Genomic DNA, 23,432 nt, shown 5'->3' with positions numbered 1-23,432 from the left:
CTGCCTAAAGTCAGATTAAAAGTAATCACCAAACTTCCAAAAGTTGTGTCACATGCTAGCCAGCCTTTAAGGAAGACAGTTGTAAATGACGAATTTGTCATGTTACATACAAAACATTTTTAGTTTTATTTTAGAAAGCTTTAATATGAGCATCAGGGAATTTTAAAAAAATTGAGTATCTGGAAGCTGCATGTTGCTATTTGTATTTAAAGCAGATCTTTTAAATCAGATTTCTCTCATATACTGCTGTATTCACACCAACTAATTAGGAAGCTGGTATTTTTATCACAACTAGTTAACAAATTTCTACACTTGTCAAACTGTTTGAGGATTAAAACCTTTGGTTCCCTATAACAGTATTTTTTGATAAATGCATTTTTTCATTCCTAGAACATTTCTGAAAATGGCTGTTGAGCATTTGAATTTATGTTTGGGAATACCCCTAAGAAATGGAAAATAACCTGTGAAACTAAATTAGGTTGAGTATAATAAAGTAGTAATAGAAAATTTATGCCAATGTTTAATTGGATTTTTATTAAATTTTATTTACGAAAACGTGTCTGTTGGATATTCTAATTTTTTTTTTTTTTTTTTTGAGTGGAAACAATTTTATTTTTTGATTAGGAGATGTTTCTTGTACTGAAGTATTAAAATTTTGTGGTGGTATCAGGAAATTCCAGTCAGTCCTCAAAAAAAATTACAAACCATTTCTTATTAAAAAAAAATTAAAAAATCCCTAAATAAGAAATAAGGTTATTTAATGAGTTCTCTTATTGATATCTGCATACCTAATGTGGTCAATGAACTTGAGTAGAGGTAAAGCAATTGAGTATAATCTTACCTTTTTGGTTTGTCTGTTTATAGTTGAATAGTTTCACCTGAGAGAGCAGTTTGGATCAAATTACTATAAAGTATAAGTTAATCTGTGGGAACTTGGAGCCAAAAGGTTTTATGATGGAAAAATGTCTAGATTAATGCAATAGACATGCAGAAGAAAAGCTTATACATAGTTTCTCATCTGTACTATCTCCCTAATGAAATCTCGGTATTTTCTCTGCCTCATTAAAAGTATAGTGTTTGTATTAAGTATTTACTCAGTAGCGATACTGAAATGCTTAACGTTTTTACGCACCATTGTTGCTGTCTCGTGTTTGTGGTCTCACTTTTTGTTGGCGGCTGCTCACTGGAAAAGGAGATACAGGAGATCTTAGTCAAGTATTATATATGGGCATTTCAAACATTTAAACTTCTCCCTGGTTTAATAATGCTGTTTTTTTTCTGACTACACTACAATCATTTAGGAGTGTAAATCAGGTGAGGTATAACAATTAGGAGTGTAACCCAAGAGATCTGCATGTCTTGGTCTAATGAGGTATTTCTCCAGTAAAGTTAGGGACACTTACTCTAGGTTTCCAAAATTCTGAGATCATCTTCTGGAATGCCTGTTCTGCTACCCCACTCCTGCTCTTCAATCCCCTGTTGCTTCTGGAGAAAGAGCTTCCAGCTTGAAGAGGCGTGACTGGGATTGAAATGAGTTGTTGGAATTACCATTTATTGGGAATAAAGTAACACGGCAGCAGAGCAGGTGGAGAGATGCTACTGGGATGTCAAGGGACAAACACCTGTTAAAGCTGAGTGGCTGAAGGTAGATGCTAAAGCAAAACAGCACTGACATGGGAGATATGAGAATACACTGATCATGGCAAAACAGTCTAGAGGTTGAAATGTAGTTTCTTACTAGGAGGACACAATTCTGAAGCACTGTTCTGGTTTAAGCAAATAGACTAACAACCTGCTTGTTTTTAATATGGAGCTAGTTTAGCTGATGAGTGTAGTAGTAAAGGACTGCCCACTGTGGGCCAGGAGAAACTTTTTAGACCTCTCATCTAATGAGTGTGGTTTTTGCTGAAGTCCTCACTCACACTTTTCATTCCACAGTCTTTGATTTTATGCATAATTCCTCTTGGTAATGTGGTCATTTGGTTTTATATATTTTTCCCTGAAAGATCAAATTTATACTGAACAGAAATTTATGCTTCACTTATTCTTACCTCCCCATCTTCACTATTTGTTCCTGGACTTTTTGCTGGATGGTACAAGGAAATCAAGGGCTCTAAATGTCTGTGGAGAACCTTGTGTGAAGAACTTCCAAACTTCCACTGGAGAAGAACTTTACCAATGGTTTGCAGAAGCAGCCTTGCTTCTTTGCCAGAAAAAGCAGCAGAGAGAAGTACTGGTACATTTGCCAAAAAAGGCGTTAACATGGTCTTGTCATTGGGAAGGAAGGATGGCCAGGAATTCTTCTGCAGGGCCTTAACAGTGGGGATAATTGATTTTTGATCTCTGTCATTAAGTGTTCATTGTGTATACCAGTTCTCATGTGAGTGTTTAATTATTACTATGGTTGGAAGTTCAACCCAAGGATCCAGCTGCCAGAAGCTCATAAAGAATTATTTCTGTGTAATGAAATGAGTTTTAAGGGAACAGGGTGAAGAAAAGGGTTACTCTCTGTTTTTTGGTTTGAGCTTAGTTTATCTTCTAGTGCTTTTGGAAACACATAAAATAATATAAAAGACTTTCTATATATCTTTGCACAATTCATTTGATATATTTTGGAGAGAATATCAAGTCACTGTTTTGTCCTAGATTTCATATGAAGCCCATTATTTCAGGTCACAGAGCAAGAAGTAGAACTCACTATAAAATCATTTTTAAACATTTTTAAAAGTCTGTGGCTGTTTTATGGGAAGAAAAGGAAGGAAAAAAGAGCAGGAGTATGCTACTAGAATGTTTAGGTAATGACCATTATTATAAACAATTATTATGATTCTTTAAACATTGTTTTTTCCATTGTGTTTTCATCTCAAGGGGGAATTCTAATTCCTACACAAAACTGCCTCTTTCCTATACAAATGTGAACGTTTCTGTGAAATTTTCTGGAAAACCAACAAAAGCATTTTCCAGTAATAGAAGAATGGGGAATATGTTCACTTTCAACTCTTCTTTCATTTGATCAATTGCATCAGAGAGAAAGGGAAAAAAGAAAAAGACTGAAAGATGGTCATATCTTCACTAGGGAGGTGTGAATGCTGATTCCTGTCTGAGCAAGTTGCAGTTATTTGCAGAGATGCATGAATATGAATCACTTGTGATGTATATTTCATCCAAAGACAGAGAGACAGGCTGCAGTAGGTTATTCGTACGAAGCCGGGCTACCTCTGGCTCATGCCCACAAATAAGACTTCAGCCAGTCTCACACAACCCATTAAAGCTGTCCATGGAAATAACATCACTGAGTGCAGTCAATATTTAATCCTGCCCCAGTGATGCACTGAGTAAAGCTATGGTAGGTAGGACTCTAAGGATGAAGGGGAGTGCTGATTGATCCCTTTACTGCAGTCTCATTTAACACAGGAGTTGGCAAATGATGAAATTTGATGGCATGCAGTTTTTATTTATATTTTTTTCTGTTGCTGTGAAGAATACATAGGCTTGTGTTTGTAAGAAATCACATAGTATGTAATTTCTTAATAAATGTGAAATCATTTCTTTCTTTTGTGGTCCTTTCTTTCTCAGTACCAGTAAGCTGTAAACTAAAAGCTGCAACTAGGCACTCATGTACATAGAACAGTGTCAGTGCATAATGCCACTGAATAATAACCTTATCCACCTAAAGAGCTTTTGTGGAGTTAGTATAGCCCTTGCTGAGGAGTACAGCAAGCAAAGAGAGTGTGTGGTATTCTCTGTAAAGGGTTTTGATGTTCTGCCTACTTTGCTGTAGGTAATAATGCATGCAGTGAGAGCAAATAATGCAAGCCAATTGCACATGGAAAAAATAGTGGGAACTTATTCTGGATAAATGTGTTTGCCATTTCATGGTTTACTTTTTGTAATGAGTCCATCAAGTCAAACACTCAAATACATTAATTAAACATTTTCCCACAGAACTCAGTAACTGGATAGCAGTCCTTAGAATATTGGTACCATTATCCAGGTTGGTCGCAGCCCAGTGTGAGCAGCATTTAGCAGTTGGGGCAAGCTGTGATTACTCGAATGGATGAATTTGGTGGACTGGCAGAATGTGCCCCATGGCTGTGGGCTGACTGCAATTAAATCATGCTGAGGAACAGTGTCTCCTTTAACTGCATAGTAACTATTCAGGCTTTGAGTATCTATGGCCTTTTCCATCAAGCACTATGCTTTTGTGGTCTTTTGAAGGGCTCCTTGGCCCTAAGCAAGGGAAATAAAACATTACCTTGTCTAGCAGAACAGGACTGTTTAGATGAGAGGCATGTTTTTATTGAGAAAACATACCCTGATGTGATAGTTTTTGTCTAAATCAATGCCAAAAAGGAGCTAAAGGTGCAGGTAAAAATACTCATTTAATGTTTAATCCAGAAAATATCCAGCAAAGGCAAATCTCAAGCCATATTTGTAGGATTTTTTTTTTCTTTTAATGCACTTCATTAATGGTTTTGCATAATGAGGATCTTTATCTGTCTGTCCATACAGTGTGTAGACGTATCATGCCTTGTGTCAGGAACTTCAGGCACTTTTAGAAAAGCTATGTGCTACGTATGTACTAAATTACATATACATATTACATGACTCTGAGGTACCTGATGTGATCCTACCTATTAAAACTTCTCTGTGTTCAAGTAATATCACACTTGTCTACAACCTCTGTAGAGCCCACCTTTCCCTATTTTGTCACTTGTTTTTTCTCCTGCATATGTTTTGGTATATGGAAATGTGATATTTATCTTTTGACAGATAATGTTTAATTTTGCCTTCAGCTTGTTTTTATATAATCTATTTCATACTGGTTTTGTTAATATTGCCATACTTAAGATATATATTCTCTCCCCAGGGCATTTTCTGTATCTGCTTTCCAAGTAATACTGTGTATATAATCCTACTGAATTGCAATTATATCCACCAATCAAAATTCATGACTCTGTAGAGTTGCTGCCTTGTAACTACACATTTCATTCTTTATTATGAGACTTTTGGCAATATAACTGGCAGCCTATAATCAGCCAGAGTGCAGGAATTTTGAAGTGTCAGGGCTGTGAGAAATAATCTCTGAAGCTCAAGTTGGCTTGTTTTGGTGACTGTAGTAGAATCACAGAATAACAAAAGGTTAAGGAGGTGAACACAGCATGTCCAGATGGTGCGTAGGTAAATTGGTTATTTCTGGAAGTGATACTTAGACAAAGTTCAGAAATGTGTGGCACCAGGAACAATTTCGAGGATTACAAGAACGTGTTACATAATACCAAAGTAGTAATCATTTAGCCAGAGAGGAGCTGTGTGACTAGACATGGGTTTATGGGTGGGTTGTGAGGTAGCAGACAGCTTAGTCACTTAGTGCCATGTGCCACCAGGCCATTGCAGGAAGCCCCTCCAGGGTGTCTGTGCTTCCCCTCTAGACTGTCCTCTGCGTGGTGGGCATTTACACAGCTTAGCAGTTACTAAAAGATTTAGTAAAGCTGTAACTGCCTTGCTCAGCTTTCAGTTCATCAAATTATGTCTTTCAGTTTCTCCTAAGACAGGTGGAGTCACATTTTAGGCAAGTGTGCTTTTTTCAGAAGCAGATATTTGGCTCGCAAAGATTAATCTGGTAGTTTCTCTTTGCCTTGTATGTTTGGCAGGTTCTCAGACTTTTGTGCAGTTGAATGTTCTCACTTGGCCTTAAACTCTAATATTGAAATGCTCCAAATGGAATTATCTTTTTTTTCTGTTCAGAGATAGAAATGTTCAGTTAAACTGGATGGTCCCCTGGCATTTACGAGGCTGTATGTAGGTGTGCACTCATGAAGTTTTACAAAGGGTCAAGAGCACACAGAGATGGTAAATGCTTTGTTAAGAGGTGAATTGTAGGATGAAAGGAGATCAGAGAGCTGGGCTGGGATTTTTTCAGCAGGACAGACTGGCCTGTATTGGTTCCCGAAGAGTTCCCTATTTAAAATTAATCTGCAAGGATATTAGCATATGAATATTGAAGCTTATGAACCGATACTCTGGCTGAATAACTCTACATAACTAATGCCAACACATAGAATGGTTTTTGATACTTGTATTAAAAAAACCCTACTTCTGAAATATGATTTTATCAAATAGTTGGTATATTATTAGACCAGGGAAGTCAGTTACACACTCCAAACATTATAGTATGTAAATTAAACTAAAAGTTAATTTTACATTTTCCCTGAGCAATGAAACTATGTCCTGATGGATATTGCATTTTAATGTTCTTTTGGTTGATCATATTATATTTTCTTCCTCTTGTTATTTCCCATAAACAGTGCCATTTCATAGTGCTGACAGCCTATATACTAAATGCCACAGTGAAACAATGGAGCTGTATTGTCCTCCATATACCGACAAATCTCTTTGCTTAATGTGTGCTCAATAAAGATAAAATAGCAAATGTTATTAATCCAGGGGAAAAACACAATGAAAGTTATTAATGTGTTTTTCAATGGTGTTATACATGTGCCACTTTTTTTTTTCTTTTCTTTAAAAATACAATTTTGTTGAAATAAAACAGCAAGGAAAAACTACATCATAAAAGTGCAATGAAGTTATTTGTTTCAGTGCAGCCTCAAAAGACAAGAGAGCCCATTTCTTTTTTGGGCAGTGGGAGAGAGTATTAAATGCTGTTCTCTGTTTTCAATTAAACACTAACATTAAATATAAAATAAAAGTTCAAGAATTATTCATTTTTCCTTCCTCAGCCAAATTTCCTCACAGATTTTAAAAGTATTATACCCAGAGGAGGAGTTTAAAAAATGACTAGCTGGTTTTTATACTTCCATTTCACAGAACTGCAGTATTGTTCTTCATCATGAGCTACATAAGGAATCAAATTTGAAAAAAAACTTAAGGGGCCTTTACCTGGAGGTCATTTAGTCCACATTGTCTCACAGGAGTGTTGGGCAGGCTGGGGAAGTGCCTGTCCCTTGTCAGTGCATGGTTTGTGTTTGAGGAGCCACAGCTGGTTGCCTGGTTTTTGCTCATGCTGTAGAGCTGTGTAAGGACTTCAGTGTTGTCTCCATCCTTTTGCTGGAAAGGTCAAAACACAGCAGCTGCTCCCAGAGGAGCATCACCTGGCTGTGCTCTGGTCCCAGTGAGAGTCAAATGGCAGCTTTGTGGAGGATTTGTTGGAAGAGTGTTGGTCAGGATGGTTCCCTCCTGGACAGCAGTCCTTCTGCCTGTGTCTGGCTCAGGGCTGCCTCTTCCCATTCTCAGCCCTAGTCCTGCCTTTCCCACGTCTCCCAGCTGTAGCCAGTGACCGTGGGCTGCCTGTCACCCTGGCTGCTGCTGGTGCAGCTGGTGGAGGTTGTGGCTGTTGCTCCATGCTTTAGCTCCATCTCAGGGTCTGCCTGAGCTTTTGGTGCCAAGCTGCAGGTCCTGGGGTGGCCATGGTGGCCATATGTCCTGCTGGAGGCAAAGCTGCTGTCCTCTGGCTGGCAGAAGCTGTGCTACAGCGCTGGGCAGGGGCCTGGCTGTGTCCTGCCTTGGGCAGTGTGCCTCTCTCCCTCCAAAGCCCTGCATTCCTTCTGAGAGCTGTGCACCTGTCAGCTGGGCAGGACAGACCTCTGTATTCCATTTTGACCCCTGAGTGCTGCTTCAGACTGCTTGGGGCAAACTTCCGAGGATTCTTATTTTTTAGAAAAAGTAAATACCTAAAAAAGGCGTACAGCTAATAAGTTCACCTTGGTTTTGTCCATGCTCTGTCCCTTGAAGCACCTTAAAATACTTGACTAACTGCAAGCCATCATTAAGAATTCTGCCTCTGCCAGGCATGTGAGAAAATCTTAAGGCAGGAGAGGATTCTTCTCTTTTGAAAATAAGGGGTGGGTGTCTGGATTGCTTTTATTATTAGCACTGCCTCACTGGATCAGTGCTTCAGTAACATAATATATAATAATATATATTTCCAAGTGTCAAGGCTTCTCGTTTAAAGCTTAACTCAATTTTAAATCCATGTGGAAAGGAAAGACCTTTAAAATACTTAATCAATTCTAATCTTAATCATATTCATCATTATTAAAATTTGAAATAGGTTGAAATACTTAAGGTAAGTGAAATGAAAAAAACTAATAAAGAGCATGAAACACACTGGAGAAATGGAAGAATAATTGCTAAAGATTAAGAAATCTAAAATGGCCAAACATGAAAAAGTCTTCATTTCCAATAAGCATTTATTTAAAAGTTTTGCAATACCTTAATAATACAAAAAGAAATTTTAAAAATGAATTGAGTATTAAGTGCAGCAGAGGGGCAAGACATGGTTAAATACATTGAAACTTATATTAGTTCTGTCTTTCAGTTTCACATGTGATTTAGGTCTTGTCAGTTCTTGAGAGAGTTGTGTCACCTTTCAGCAAGGAGACAACATCTCTATTGGTGTTGCTGTTAATAATAATTATTAGCATTGTGGTAATAGTAGTGCCTAGTAGTGCCATAATTAGCCATACCTAGAAGTGGCAAGGTACTGTGGTGAAGACATCACCTTGCTCAGTTTTGTACAAGCCAAGCATAAAACTTTTCTCTTCCAAAAGGTTGTGTAATGTAAGCATGAAATGAAGGACCTCTTTGGTTTTAATTAAAAGTTATACAGAGGTAAAAAAAAAATTTGCCTCCTATCGTTTAATTTTTATTTTTTTTTTTATTTTCTACTGGTGAATGAAAAGGGGTATTTGAATGGTGCACTTCACAATGTAAGAAAATGGCATTAAATCTTTCAAAAATTGAAACTACTAATTTTATTTGTATTTTAGGGATTACTTACCTTGACCATGCTGGTTCAGCACTTTTCCCGGAGAGTCTGCTTAAAGCTTTTACTGATGACCTCAGAAACAATGTTTATGGTAAGTGCAAAGCAACATTCCCATGAGTCTTCTCAAGTTTCCATCTAAATTATTCAAAACTGAGCTTCTTGGAAGAGACCTTCTGCAGGATTTTTAATACTGTTGTAGAATAGTTGGAAGTCCAGTGCTTTTACAAAGGAGGCAGAGACCCTTTGTGTCACCTCTAGCTTTGTTATTTGGTGGCCAAGCACCTGTTGATGTTGGTGAAGAAGAAAAATCAAAATGAGCATGGCTCTGTTTGTGTGACTTTGTTAGGGCACCAGGCTTGGGATAAAGAAATACATTTTAGCTATAAGCACTGTTCATTCCTTGTGGTTTTTTCCACACAAATATGCAAACCCAGTTTCTTATCCAAGGACTGGAATCCAGAGCCACCTTCCTTCTCAGACAGAGTCGCCACAAACAGCTTATACTGTGACTCAGTATAAGCATTTTATTCAGAAGAAAGCTTAGCTCAAAGATCCCAAATGAATTTAGGCACAGAATAGGTGCTATTAGACTTTGCTCTGCTCTGACTATTAGACTTTGGTGCCTACTCAGAAAAAGGATAGGTATTGCCAATGCAATCCTGTGCAGAGGAATGTGAGTAAAAATATCTACAGAATTGCATAGTATCTGGATGGAGATCTAACTATTACAGCACCACTTGCAAGTACTTCATCCCCAGATTCTCTACCTAAACCTTTAATTTCTTTCTGATGTTATTATCTGGCCGAGAATCACACACCAAGTGTGATTTTACACAGTCAGCAGCATCCCTTGTTAAATATTGTTACTGTGTGAGACAATTTACATTAGAGTGAGTCATGCTCAACCAGAAAAAAAAATACTGCACAATATTATGCTGTGAGTAGTCCCACTAAAGCAATCAAATTTCCTTTGTTGAGTTACTATCTGTGGGTCACGTGTCCTTTTTGCTAGTTTTGTGTCTTTCTTGGGCTCCCTGGTACATGGAACGAAGGGATTCCTCACTTGGGAACTAGGTACAACTGCTTAAAAGAAAATGCTTGTTCACTCCAGCACTGGCACACATGTGCTTATCACCTGGGCAAGCCACTTGAGCGTTTTGGGTAGTTCTCATTTTCAATGTGCCATTATGTTATTTCCCTCTATTATTTTTTCCTGAAGGCTGGCAGGGGTGGGATCCAGAGGAGAAATTTAAGTTCCATTACAAAGTAAGTGTTATTCTTGATAGGGATAAGGGCTTTTTACTGTTATAACAAAATACATCGATTTGATTACATTCAAGATCTCCTATTCAAGTGCATGCCAGTGATATGAAAATTAATGTTCTGTCACCACAGACATTGTAAAGTGAAATGTATGAGCTCTGATCTTAGTTATTTCAAACAACATTGGGCTCAACCCTTTTAATAAGTACCATCTGTGGCAGAAAAAAATTAATTTGTGAATCAATTGAGTGCTTGTGAATAGAAATAGTACTGCCAGTTTGGAGCAGATTTGCATAGTACCTATAATGCTATAGGAGAACAAATTGTATCTTTTTATTGGTGTTTTCATCTAAAATGATGAGCTCCAGTATGCCCTTTTTTTTTTTTTTTCCAGTTACATCTCATGCTCTAAGGACAGTAAATGCTGACAGTAATAGGAAGAGTTAATTTAACAAAGATATGAATGAAGGGGCAGTTTGCAGCTTTTTTTATTTTCTTGGTGATAATCCACAGGCCCAAAGAACTACAGTTTAGCTGTTGCATGTGGAAATGGGGGAAAATAATATAGGCACGAGATAGTCTCACTTCTAAATTGAAAATATTTGAATTGGAAATTACAGAAATGCAACATCAGACATGAAAAGTCTAAGTAGTAGGTTTGGGTTTGAACTGTGAAGTTATTATTTTCAACACCTTCACTCAACAACTTTCAGCAGGGTAACTTTTAAATTTTGAAAAGGGTAGCTAATATTGGAGCCTACTGCAAAAACTGTGTTAGTATAACAATTTTTTTCATTATCCCCTTTCCAAACTGTTTTGGCATGTTCTCTATGTATTTGCTTATAGGAAAGTGGTGTCCCTGGATGAATATTGCTGTTATATTTTTTGCTCAAGAACATAAAGTCATGCTGTCTTAATTGTTATATATGTTTCTGCTGAGCTGGGCTAAGGCAGCTACTAATTTCACAATAAAACTTATATTACAATGAATTATTTGAATTTCAGACACTAAAAATCCAAGGATTAGTTCTTCTGTCCAGTCATGATTGTCAAAAGATCCTACCTTTTGCTTCTTAGCTACTGCACAAACACCTTTATGAATGTGCAACCTGTCTGTAGTTTTTCTAGTAGGTTTGTGCATGTGCAGTTTGATTTTCTTTTTAGGGGAACTGCCTAAGTATTAGTAAGAGATCCAGCTGAAGTTTCTAGGTCTGTCATAATTGCTTTACCCTGTTGTATCTCCTTTCTCTTGACTAAGGGGCTTCAGGGAAATACTGTGAAGTATGCATTGAATCTTTATCATCTTTTAGGCCTGCTTAATGTCATACTTTGATAAAAGAGAAATTTAATAGCAAAATTGTGATTAATGATTGATTTCTGTATCTCTTTTGTCTCCTAGGCAACCCTCATAGTCAGAATATCAGCAGCAAGCTGACATATGACACAATTGAGCATGTTCGATACAGGTAGAATAATCTTTTTTTCAGATGTTGTGTGATTCACTTGATAGTTTTCTTTTCAGTTAGGCCTGCACTGTTTTGATGACTTTGATGTGATACCATTTTCCAAGGGTCATCTTTCATACCTAAAGAGAACAGCTCACTTTTAAAACACAAGGCAGTCAAGTCTTGGATGATATAAGTTATTTTTCTCCCAAATGCCCAAATCTTCAAAGTCCTGTAGTTAATTTAGTGCTGTAATACAAGTCCACAGTTTTAATTAAGATGTAGGACTTGGAATTTCAGAAGTGATTATTAGTAAAATGATATGGTAAGATATTAATGTGGGACTAGGTACAAAGACATGGTTAAAATACAGATAAAATTAAATAGGGTGTAATGGCTTGTGAGAATTTACAAAAAGCTTATGGGAATGTGTACATTGTTTTACCTCAGGTACTTATTGCCATTGGACTAATAAAATACCTTTTAAAGCAGTTTTAGTATAACTTTTAATAGTAGGAAGAAAAAAAGGGTAAAATTGAGTGTTGGGGCTTCTGGGTATGGGCAAGAAAATGACCTGATTCTCTAAATAAAGTAATCCCTTGAAAGTTCAGGATGGAGTGTGCTGAAGGTACACTTCTTGCCATTGATCTGTCATGATTTACATTATGACAAAATACACAACTTGGGCACTTGGTTATTGGTTTTAGGGATTTGTTTCAGAAAACTCTTGCTATTTTATAAAATACATTTTAATCACAGAATATGGATGCTTTGAGTTTTTTTGCTTGATTTTAATGACACTAGTAAGGCAAGTAAAGAATGTAATGTATTCCTGTTTTATCGTCTTCCTTGAAAGTAAATATTTCTCCAAAACACATCACAGAATTCAAATCAATAGCATTGTAGTGTTCATAGTTGTAATGGAGAAAATTTGTTTTATACCTTTCTGCTGCCTTTTCTCTGACTGTTTTTATGGGAGTGTAAAAAAAACCCAAGTTTTCTAGTTGGGTGCTGCTGCTGGCTATAATCTGTTTCCCCCTTCCCATCACCAGCTTTCTGGAGAAAGCATTTCTGCCACAACCCTCTCTTAATGCTGTGCAGGATGACAACCTACTAATGTATGGTCAAAAGAAATGAAAGAGACTACCCATGAGGAATAGCTGTCTTCAAAAGCAGACATTTATAGCCAGTTTCAGCAGTACCCACAGTCTGCAGTCTTCTGAGCAGACCTGTGTGCTTGCACGCAGAGTTAGCAGTCTGATTTCCATTTGCTCATTGCTGTTGCAATGTTGCTGTTTCACAGTTCTGCTTATGAAGGCACAGTAGGAAGTGTAACTGTTTTTAGAATAATTATTATTGTACTGTGTGTTCTTCATTGTTAAGGGGTAAGGAAATAGGTTTTCGCTGAGTAAAAACCTAGATTGCCTTAAAAGAACTAACATCTTCAGAATGTTTTTTTTGATCCTGCTTTAAAAAAGCTTGAGGCTTTCCTAAGGGCAGAATGGGAGATGACAGGAACATACCGGTGTTAGTATTTTAGGGTTTATTGTGTGTTTTGTTTTTTGTTTTTTTAAAAGTGCACTCTACAGCTAAGTGAAGATTTTTGGTATTACACCTGATAGAATTTTTCATCTGTCCCTAAAGAAAGGCAGCCATTTTTAAACTCCCAATAAAAATTTAAAAAGCATACTCATCAAAAGGCATAGTCATAAAAATTCAGTAAGAAAATGCCCCAAACCTACTGTCAATAAGTCAGCTATCCAAAATGCAATAAAAGTATATTAAAAATCTATACTTCTATGCCATTGCAGGAATCAAAATAAGCAGTATGACAAGACAGGGAGACAGGCAGCTCTGCCCTGCATCTGAGTGCATAGATTGGATTTCCTCAGTGAAAAAATTATTCAGCAGGTAGTTTTAGAAATCTTAAAATGAGTTGCTGGCTTGTAATTAGGCTTTTGGCACATGACTGCAGTCAGAAGTATAGCTTTTTTTTTTCAGTGTTTGCCTCCAAGACAATACTATTTTATTTTTTTTAATTATATTTTAAATTTGATTTTCTGATGTGATGGCACAATCAACTAATTAAAAATTAACACAAAACTTAATTTCAGATTTATATTTGCTGATATGGGTGACAGCAGCATCAGAATAGAATTTCCTAATCTGTCAGTGTACAGTGTTCAATGGTACAAAGCTGAATAATTTGGTTTTACCTTCATATCTGCTTGACAGAGAGAAACCAATCTTAGAACGTGGCTTCACAAGAGAATAACATAAATAATTAAATAATTGAGTCAGTACATGTTTTCCCTGATTAAAAAAATTACAGTAAAATGCTTTACCTCTTGACCAACTCAAGTGCAATAAGATTAGAAATAACTATTTTATTCTTTAAAACATTGCTTCTCTTTTCTTAACGTGGACTGCTGAGTGATTTTAAACATTGTGCATACTTCAATATTAATCATGAGTGATGATGAAAAGAGGAAGCAATAAATGTAATAAACCTTACTGAAATGTATAAAATGTATGCATCAAAAGATTATAGATCCTTTTATATTGCTTTACTTATGGATGTATGGCACTGCCATTGCTCAACTTCCACACAGCTAGAGAGCAGGGGTACAATATCTCTTTATGATGCTGCAGTTAATGTAACTCAGAAATTAATTGCACTGAATATTAAATAACCCTTTCCCCATACACAAGCATTTTAAAATACTAGATTTCTGAATATTTTAAAACATTGTCCTTGTGGATCTTGCACTTGCAATATGAAATAGTGCAGCAATGTCTTCTAACCAGAACCAGACTGATGTTGCTTACAATTTTTTGTACGTTTAAGATAATACAACAGGATACTTTTTCATTTAAATACAGTGTTGTAATAGAGTTTTGATGTTCATCCTTGAACTTTCAGGTCCTATGAAGTGTTAAACTGAATCATACTTTAGGAATTCAAATACACATAAAAAAAAAAAAAAAGGCCAGAAATTTCAGTTATGATTTTGGTACCAAGCATCTCCTAGACTGTGGCAATATGTGTATTACAGAATTTTTTCACTGAAACTAAAAGGACTGGGCATTGAGCTAAATGGGATCAAATTAAAATATAGATCCAAAACATGTATTTCTATAAAGACTTCTCTCAAAATATGCTAAGTGAACTGTAAGAGGAGATTCATCTCTGTGGCCAGTGCATACAGTCAAAAACAGGTACAGTGGACACGTACAAAATAACTGTAAATGGCTCAGTGTTTTAAAAATATATTTCTTTCTGTGGTAAAACACACAGGTGGTACCAGATTATGCTAAGGAAGCAGTCTCATAAATGCTGTTTATAATTCCATTTGCATTGTATTTTTAGAGAACATTTCATCATAGCAAAATAGAACTTTACATTCCTTCTGCAAGCATCATACCTTGCTTATGAAATAAGTTTCCATTCCGCTTAAGTTAACACATTTTGAAATGGCATTCTGTGCATGGTAGGGATTTTTTCTTAGTTCCCAGGTTTAAGCAGTTCCGTGTCTGAAAACAGTAATGTTGGAACTGATACATACATGAAAATGGGTTGACCTTTCCTACGCAGTAAGAAGTAGTAGATGCAGTATCTGCTTAGTATTGATTTGTTCTTTGCAAAGGTCAATGACAGGAGGCCGTATGGATGAGTGACATCTGAGTGCTGTATCCTGACCTCCTTAATGGCACCCATCAACATGAAAACCTTGTTTCCAGTCTTGGGTTCAGCCCTTTTGCATGCTTGTTTTAGAGCATCATTTGAAATCTCTGCTTTTCCTGATCCCACTGCTCAGTGGGACAACTCTGAAATACCACAGTCAGTGAAGTCCAGCAAAAGGTCACTGTGCTCACTGCAAATGAGAGAGGGATTAGAAGATAATTAGGAATAATGGATAGATTTTTTTGGAAGAGCTTAGGCAAGAAGGGTGATCCCTTCCTTGTGGTTCATGAAATTGTTTAGGCATGCAATTAAACAATCCCAGTGTGCCCCCAGTGAGTGGCTGATGACCCCACTCTGGGCTCTGTCATGTGCTGAGTGACAGCACAGTGGGGGCTTTGGTGCAGATGCTTCTTGTTTTTCTCTCAGCCACACCTAGCCTTTTGTGCTAAGAACTCCATTTTATAAACATCTGCTTTTGAGTCAATCCATTGCTTTTGGTGGGTTTAGTCTTTGCAGTCCTATGCAAGGTAGCAAAAAGGTTCTGATTAGGGTAACTGATACTGTCATTTTTGAATTTTGAAAACAGGAGACTGTTTTAAGAACAAGTAAAATAATTTTGTTTTACTTTAGAACTTTGCTCCTGGACTTTCAGCTCTAACTTAATAAATTAATTAATCATTAACTTGATGAGCTAAAGCTTTAGAAAGGAATTTGCTAATGACTTGTTACTCTTCTGGTAGTTGGCTTTATACATTCATATGTATGGAGAGTAGTCAATAAAACTGGTACATACACTGTCATGCTCTCTGACTTTGTTGCATAGAGTCAAATCTGGAATGCTTCATTTATTGCAAGAAATATTTCAGTAAAATAAATTAAAAGCTGGAGGTCAAGATTGCTAGTTTATGAACAAAATGGAAGAAATGCTCCTGGGAAGTTCTGAGTTTTATTAATATGGATGGCTAGGATGTTTTGCATAGAGGTCTTAAAAAGATTGGATACAACCTTTAATTTTTTTTTTTTTTTTGCTTTCTGATTCAGAAAAAAACCCTCAGGACTCTGCTTTTATAATATGTCTGTGACCAAAAACCTATGCAGACTAAGTTTAAATGTTGTGATCTTTCTGTGCCATTGCTCTCTAGATAACATTCAGTGTAGAGAGAGTGGTACAGGTTTACTTGGATTCAGGCCACCAGTTTAGTTCACATTTTTTTTAAATGCATGCAGCCTTGATGTTTTCTCAGCTGCTTTTTTGGCAGGGACCCAATGGCCTCTGTGCCCATGGGGAGGTCTGTGAAAGGGCACATGAGCTGATGAACGAGATAGTCCAACTGGAACAAAACACTGATAAAAATAGTGAAATCTCTGCAATGCAAATTCCTTTTTTTTCCATTTTCTCTGTCTCTGTGTCTTTTTCAGGACTTATATGGAAGCTTCTTTTCCCCTCCCAAGGCTGTACAATACTTACAGAGGAAATGTAGTGTTCTTCCCTCTTCTGGGTTTGCAGCTGCTTTTCCTAAGAAGCAGCATTATGAGACACCAGTGGGTGACGTTTGCGGTGATGTTTGTGTTGCCTTGGATGTTGAAGGAGCAGTAACATTGTCTTGCCTGGCTGCTGGGAACACTAGCAGTTCCTTTGCCAACTCCAGGGGAGCCTGACAACTTCATTAGTGGCTTACATGATTATTTGTATTTCAAGTAAGGCTTTTGGAAGACCAGATATTTAGCACAAATGTAATTTCTGCCATCCCCTATGTGCACCTGTTGTGTTTGACAACTTTGTTTTGGCTTCAGTGCACTGCTGTTTCTCAGCACAAGTTATGTAGCATTGGAAAGGTGCTCCACCTGCCTGAAGTCAAGAAATTTTGAAAGCCACCTACAGTTATGTATTTTGTTCAAAATTCAGGTGATTTTTTTTCACGTCTAATTTTTTTGAGGTCTGTGGACACTTTCTGTTTTGCTCCATCTGAAACTGACTCGGTGATCCCACAGCAAGAAAGTACATGAGTGACTAATTTTAACTTATGCTGTTCATACCTTATGTCATATTTAAAATCATAAATTTGGGAAATACTAATTCATCTACTTTATTAAAAACACTGAGATAATTTATTACTGCCCCCTTTATAATAGTCTCTAATAATCTTTCTGTGAAGTTAGCAAACCCCGTATGGAGCTCCATTTTGAATCTTATTCATTTCACTTGTTAAGCAATATGAGTACTCCATTTATTGTTATAATTAAGCTGTTAAGGACACACTAAAGCATTCCTAAGGGCTTCTGTGGTGCCATCTGTGTCTCTATGAATCTGAAATTCGTGGTGTCATTGCTGCTGAAAGACAGACCATTTTGCACTCATCCTTTATTTTCTATCTGAGCCTCACCTTGCTGCACTTTTAACTAGCAGATGTGAGTCCTTAAAAAGTCGTCATTTGCGCTATGAGTTATTTTGCTCCTGCCCAAAATTCTGACTGCCAGTTCTGACTCTACTTACTGTTCTGTTCCCTCAGCACTTTTGTACTGTTCTTGTTGTACCCAGTGCATGACCCTTAGTGATCAGGATTTTTAATACTTTAAACACTGGTATCAACTGAAGTAGTTTTATTGTAAACTCCAACTAAGTGAATAGGTATTAATATTGTCTATGTTTTTATTATTATGAATGAGGGCTAACTGGTTCATGACTTACTATTTAAATTTTGAATATATATATTTTAACTACTGGTGAACTTCTCATCTTCTAAATATAGCAGTGTCTTCTCCTGTTTTTTTCTCCAGAAGCAGATACAATGTGCAAGTAGTAGTAACTTTGGGATAGGTGCCTCTGCAGTGTTTCAGTGATTTAATCACATTTCTTTTTAGTCTCATTTCTGATGTAACCTTAGAATTATCTTCTGTTCTTGTTACATCAAGTGTAACTGTGGCTGCCTTCTCCTCTGTGATAATGCAAATTTCCTCTCTGCATTGTTCCAGACTGTCTGTAGCCCATCTTGTCTTCTTATAGACAGAGCAAATACATTTACTTTGTCAAATGATGGCACAAGCCTTCAGCACCCTAATGAGCAGGTTGCTTACAGCAGCCATGCTAGATGCTCTAGTCCTAACACGGTTAGGGTTGGGATTTTTTGTTTGATTGGCTGGTTTGTTGTTCATTTTGTTGTTGTTATTGTTTCAATTTGCTGCCCTCTGCAACCTGCTGACTTGCTGAAATTCTCAGTTAATATCCCATGTCTCTTAGCAGTTGCTGCCTTTCTTTCCTCCCCCCAGAACTGAGACTGCCCTTGGCTGCAGGCAGGTGCCAGCTAGCTGTGTTCATTAAATATATAGTGCCTGTTGCTGAGGTCATGGCTGCCCTGATGAAAGCTTTTCTATGGCAAAAGGCAGCAGGTGTATGGCTTCCAGGCTGCCCAGGGGATGTGTTTAACACCACAGTGAGCAGAGCCAGCAGAGCACTGCAGCAGGAGAAGGAACTGAGGAGGGGGAGTGTGGAAGGATGGCAGTGACTGTCAAGGGGTGAGAGTGGCCACTTTAACCTGGGCAGGGATGAAATGAGTCTGTGTGTGCCCAGTAGGGTTTTTTAGGGTGCCAGGTTTCAGCACAGCCAGGTCAGAAATTTATCCCAGCTGATACAGTTCAAGAATATGGGAATGCACAGAACTTCCAGGGTTTTCGTGTTTTGTCTCCAGCTGTTATAGAGTACTTTTCATCTACTGTTGATGATCCTTCTCCATTGGAAGGAATAGAATACTTCCTCTTGCACTGGGTCTTGAGACCAGTGTCCTTTTGTTCCTACAGCAAAATTTTGTGTTGCTTTTAGGCCTTTGTGGTTTGTTCCATTATTAGCCCCTTCTGATGTATTCAAGTAGAGGAGACCTGTTTTCATAGGCTGAACAAGATATGCTCCTCTAGATAATGTTTCCAAAATGCATTCTTCATCCCCAGCGCCAATCTCAATGACTCTGTCTCTGGGCTTAACCCAAATTACCTTAAAGTGTGTGACCAAAATAGAACGGGGTTGTTGAAATAAATCCTGCTGCCTCAAAACTGAGGGTTTGGTAATTGAGACGGATTAAAACATTCTTGAAATGGTGGTGTGACCTCATCAAATGTACTGGGTGCTATGAGAAGACCAAAAGTATTGTAAAGCTAAGTAAATGCCACAAGCATTTAAAACAAATAGAGGAAATCTGGTGGCCCAACATATTTCCAGAGAGAAAGAAAGCACATTTTTCTGGGAATTCGTCTAGGTTGTAATAAATTTGTTAGAACATAAGCTTACTTGTTTGTTTTTGTTACGAAATTTCATGCTAGGCTTAAAGTGAAAATGTGGTCATGATAACCTGCATGATACTTGTAAGAATGGAGCAAAAATCAAAGAAGCTTGTGAGGTTTTGTACAGAGTTTTTGTTTACAGATACCAGGGTGACTTAAAGGAGAGAAAATTATTTGATTAGACTTGATCACTTTATACATTTATTTGAATGTAAATGCACTAACTTTAATTGTTAATTTGAAATAATAGCAAATAAGTACCTAGAACTCAGATAGAACTTTGTCATGTATGCTGGCAGTATTAGTCAGTTCTTTCTGACTTTCACTATTCTTTCTATTGTTTCTCTGATGATTCCATTGATTCAAATTACTTACCTGTTTTAAGCTTTATTTCTAATTTGAAGGTTTTAAGCAAAGATGGTGTCCTTGAAATTAAAGGCTGCCTTTAAGAAGCAGCATGAGTCATGGTAAGTTACAGAAATATGAAAGATAAATGAAGCAAGACTTTTTACAGAACTCTTCCCTTTTTATTAAGGTTAATAACAGTACTGAATCCAGGTTTAATTTGCTAGATTTTATTAGTGTATTTGGTATGTGTCAAGGCAGAAGAAAATTGCATCATTGATATTACTGAGTGCCAGCTCAATAACATGTTACAAATAATTTAGAATGTATCGCAAGCTTTTGGATGGTGAGACTGTTTAGAGGAGTGTGATGTATGTACTTTGGATTTTATGGAGACTTCTAGGCTTGTAATGAATCCAGTGATCACAGGCAATGGTTTTCAAAAGAGCTTTTCAACACTCAGGCTTTTCTCAGCCATCCACTTTACATTTCTTTTAGTTTGTCTGTTTTTACCTTTTTAAAGCTGTTTAAAATTTCTTTTTTTTTTTTTTTTTTTTTTTTTGCAAATACCTATCATGTGATTAAAAGGAGATTTTTAGACACATGAAACACTTTGCAAAATCTGTCAGAGGTCACAGACTAGAGATTTATGACTTGTTAGTAAACTATGTCTGAAAATAATATTGCTTTACAGGAAGGAAACGAAAAACCAAAACTAACACAAAACTACAAAAAGACTGAAGATATGAACAATACTAAAACTGACCTCTAGAATATAAGGCTGAGGCTTCTGTGCTAACAAGGGAAGCACTGTGCAGCAGAGGTGTGAGGCACAAGCCTAGTTACGTTTCCCCTGCTAAAAAATTTCACTGACCTGTTCCAAAATTCTGGTTCCTAAATCTTGTATGTTGTCCAAATCTGTCTTTTAAGAGCCTGGCTCTCTGGTAAGCTGGGTGTGAAACCCAGTTCAGTGTCTGTCCAGCTAACATGCAACAGGAGAAAGAGATCTGCCTGCCAGTAAGAGCTTGTCCCAAGATGCGCATAATCTTGCTGTAAATTCATAAAAGCTGAGTGTTATTTTATTTCACACATATCTGCCTTCCTGTGAAAGGTGAAAACAAGAATCCAAAACATTCTGTTAGACAGCATCTGCCTTGCTCATCTTGCAGCACTCTAAAGCCTTTAGTCCCACACCAATACACTGCAAACCCTAAAGTCCCCATGTACAAGCTGTCTGGCCTTCCAAGGACCAAACAGCCCACCACACATGAAAAACTTTATGTCAAAATACTTTACGTGAACTTCATCAATACCTTCTACACAGTATAATGTTTCAGTAACATACTGGAGGAAGGAACCATACTTGGTTCCTTCCCTGCCAAAGGTATTTATGGACAGTTTTGATAATTTGATTTTTATCTGCAGTCATGCAACAAGACATTTACAATTACTATTATTACAGCCTGCCTTGATAGCCATTTGGGTGTTACCATGCTTTGAAACTGGAATGAGACTAGTTGACAGACCTCTGAAGTGTTGTGGCTGAGAGTGTATGAAGGCAGTGATTGATCCTAGATCAAAACAGACATTCTGACTCTTCTTGGTCATGTTCCTCCTATGTAAAGAGTGTGCTTCAAGCATGTAATTTCTGCAATATTGTCCATGACTCTGGCACAAACTGCCTGCGCTTGTGATGAGCTCAGTGTGTTGCAGAAGTAGGCTGAAAGGGGTTCTAAATCAGTTCAGTTTTAAGTCTGTCAGCAACAGGTTACCTCAGCAAGCAAGAAACCTAAACAACCATGCCGTTGTTCAGCTAACCAACCATGCCTAACCAAAATAGATAGGAGCAGTGCCTCTCCTCCCTCCTACTTGGCTGAAAAAGTTGCTTAGATGAAGGAGGGAGGCCTCCAACATTCCAGGAGCACTTGTCAGCTGTCTTGAGTGGCTCTCATAGTAAATGGGATGCTTTGCTTGTTTTAAGTCTCCTTGTCTCTCCTTTGGGTGGGGGGACACTTTCGCACTGACCTCACATATGCATTGTCTGAAGGCAGCGCACAAGGATGACTTTCTGTCAGTCTGTGAGAAGTCCTTGCTGTGTGGGACGTAGCCCAGTGATGAGTACAATTTGCTGCTTCATTTCTGAGAGTAAAATAAACTAAGCTTGTTTACTTTATAGGCACACGTACAAGCAAGATAGTTTTTCAATGCCTTGGACCGTACCTGTTAAAATTTAAAATCAAGGATACATCATGTAGCTCACAGTATTGGTTCAGATACAGAAGACTTAATCTGAAAAACCACAGAACATTCACAACCTGCTGTGAGTTTATCTGACCATATTTGCCTATTTAAACATCTAAATGGGATGGGATTGCCATAGCAAACAGTACTGGCATTTAGCTTTTCTAATGAACTTCAGAATGAGTTTGATGAAGTATGCTTTTAGTAGAAATTGAAGTTAAGCTGCACTGTCAAAATGTGATATTATAGGTGGCATTCTTAACAATGAAGTGCAAATGAAATTCTATCTGCTTTTAATTAAATAAGCACACACTCCACTGAATTTTGGAAATCTAATTCTCTTAATCTGAAGTCTCAGGCCCTGAACAGCTATTGTAATTTGAAAGATAGTGCTGATATATTTTAAAGCTGTTTGTACTTAACAAAATACTCATGTTTTTTTCTTTGGTAAATTTGGGGCCCTTTTGGTTTCCTCAGGTATTTCTTTTTCAATTGTGTGAAAAAGAGCTAAGGTAACCTTCCCCCTGGTTGTGGCCCATGAAAATCAGAGTGAGTATCAACAGCAGGGCTAAAGCACCTTGGATGTGGTGCTGGAATCTGGAATACTGAGGAGCACCTGGAATCTGGAATACTGAGGAGCTCTTGGTTGTGGCTGCACCCCATGGACAATGCAATGAAGTGTGTTGCTATATATGAGGAATTAATGCCTGGCAATTCAGAGGTGTCACAGGCTTTCCCAAGTGGAAAGGGATTGACCACAAGTTCTTGCTGGATGCCCTGCCATTTTTAAAGTCTATGGCTGTGATATGATGCTAGAAAGCCAGCTGGCTGAAGATGCTCTATAAAAGGATCGTAAGGCTTGGAGAAAAGAGATTCCCCTGATAAAGTCTTCTACAAGATGTAATAAATTCATACTTAGCAGTGCTAATTACTTCATTTTCAGTGTTGTCAGAAGGTGGGTACACCAAATTGAATAGGAAGGGAAAAAGAGGAAAAATAACTGTCAACATTCATGTAATACTGTGCTTTGAGTCACAAGTCTTTTAGAGAAATTAGTATATCCTTCATCCTTTTTCTCGACATTCAGTGTCACATGATTCACATTGCTGCAAACAAAAAACAAAGATTGATGTATAAAGTCTTCTAAGGATAAGAAATACAATTTTATTTGGCAAGAGTACATCATAAGAAGTAAGGTCCAGTTAATTAGTTAGAATGTAAAAAAAGTTGCTGTTTATTGAGTTTGGAATAGTCCAATTTAAATGTTTCACTGGAGGGTTTTTTTGCATGCAAAGACCTGCATTCAAATTCTTTCAGAACCATTTATAAGAGGTAGCAATCTTTTTGAATATGTTTTTATGTGGTTTATGTGTTTTGGAGTCATCTCAGTTTT

At 37.3% G+C, this 23,432-nt stretch overlaps 1 protein-coding gene across 1 annotated transcript in view; it reads left to right on the top strand.

Annotated features, from left to right (window-relative positions):
• The window catches only part of MOCOS (molybdenum cofactor sulfurase), a 215,952-nt gene that overhangs the window by 17,170 nt on the left and 175,350 nt on the right, over window positions 1-23,432 (top strand). The window contains exons 2-3 of the mRNA XM_015619153.3: window positions 8,790-8,879; window positions 11,451-11,517. Of these exons, the coding sequence (XP_015474639.1) occupies window positions 8,790-8,879; window positions 11,451-11,517 (157 nt within the window). The remainder of the gene's footprint in view (window positions 1-8,789; window positions 8,880-11,450; window positions 11,518-23,432) is intronic.

Source organism: Parus major, chromosome 2 (genome assembly GCF_001522545.3).
Source record: "Parus major isolate Abel chromosome 2, Parus_major1.1, whole genome shotgun sequence".
Lineage (NCBI taxonomy): Eukaryota > Metazoa > Chordata > Aves > Passeriformes > Paridae > Parus > Parus major.
This window is presented reverse-complemented; position numbering and strand designations above follow the sequence as displayed.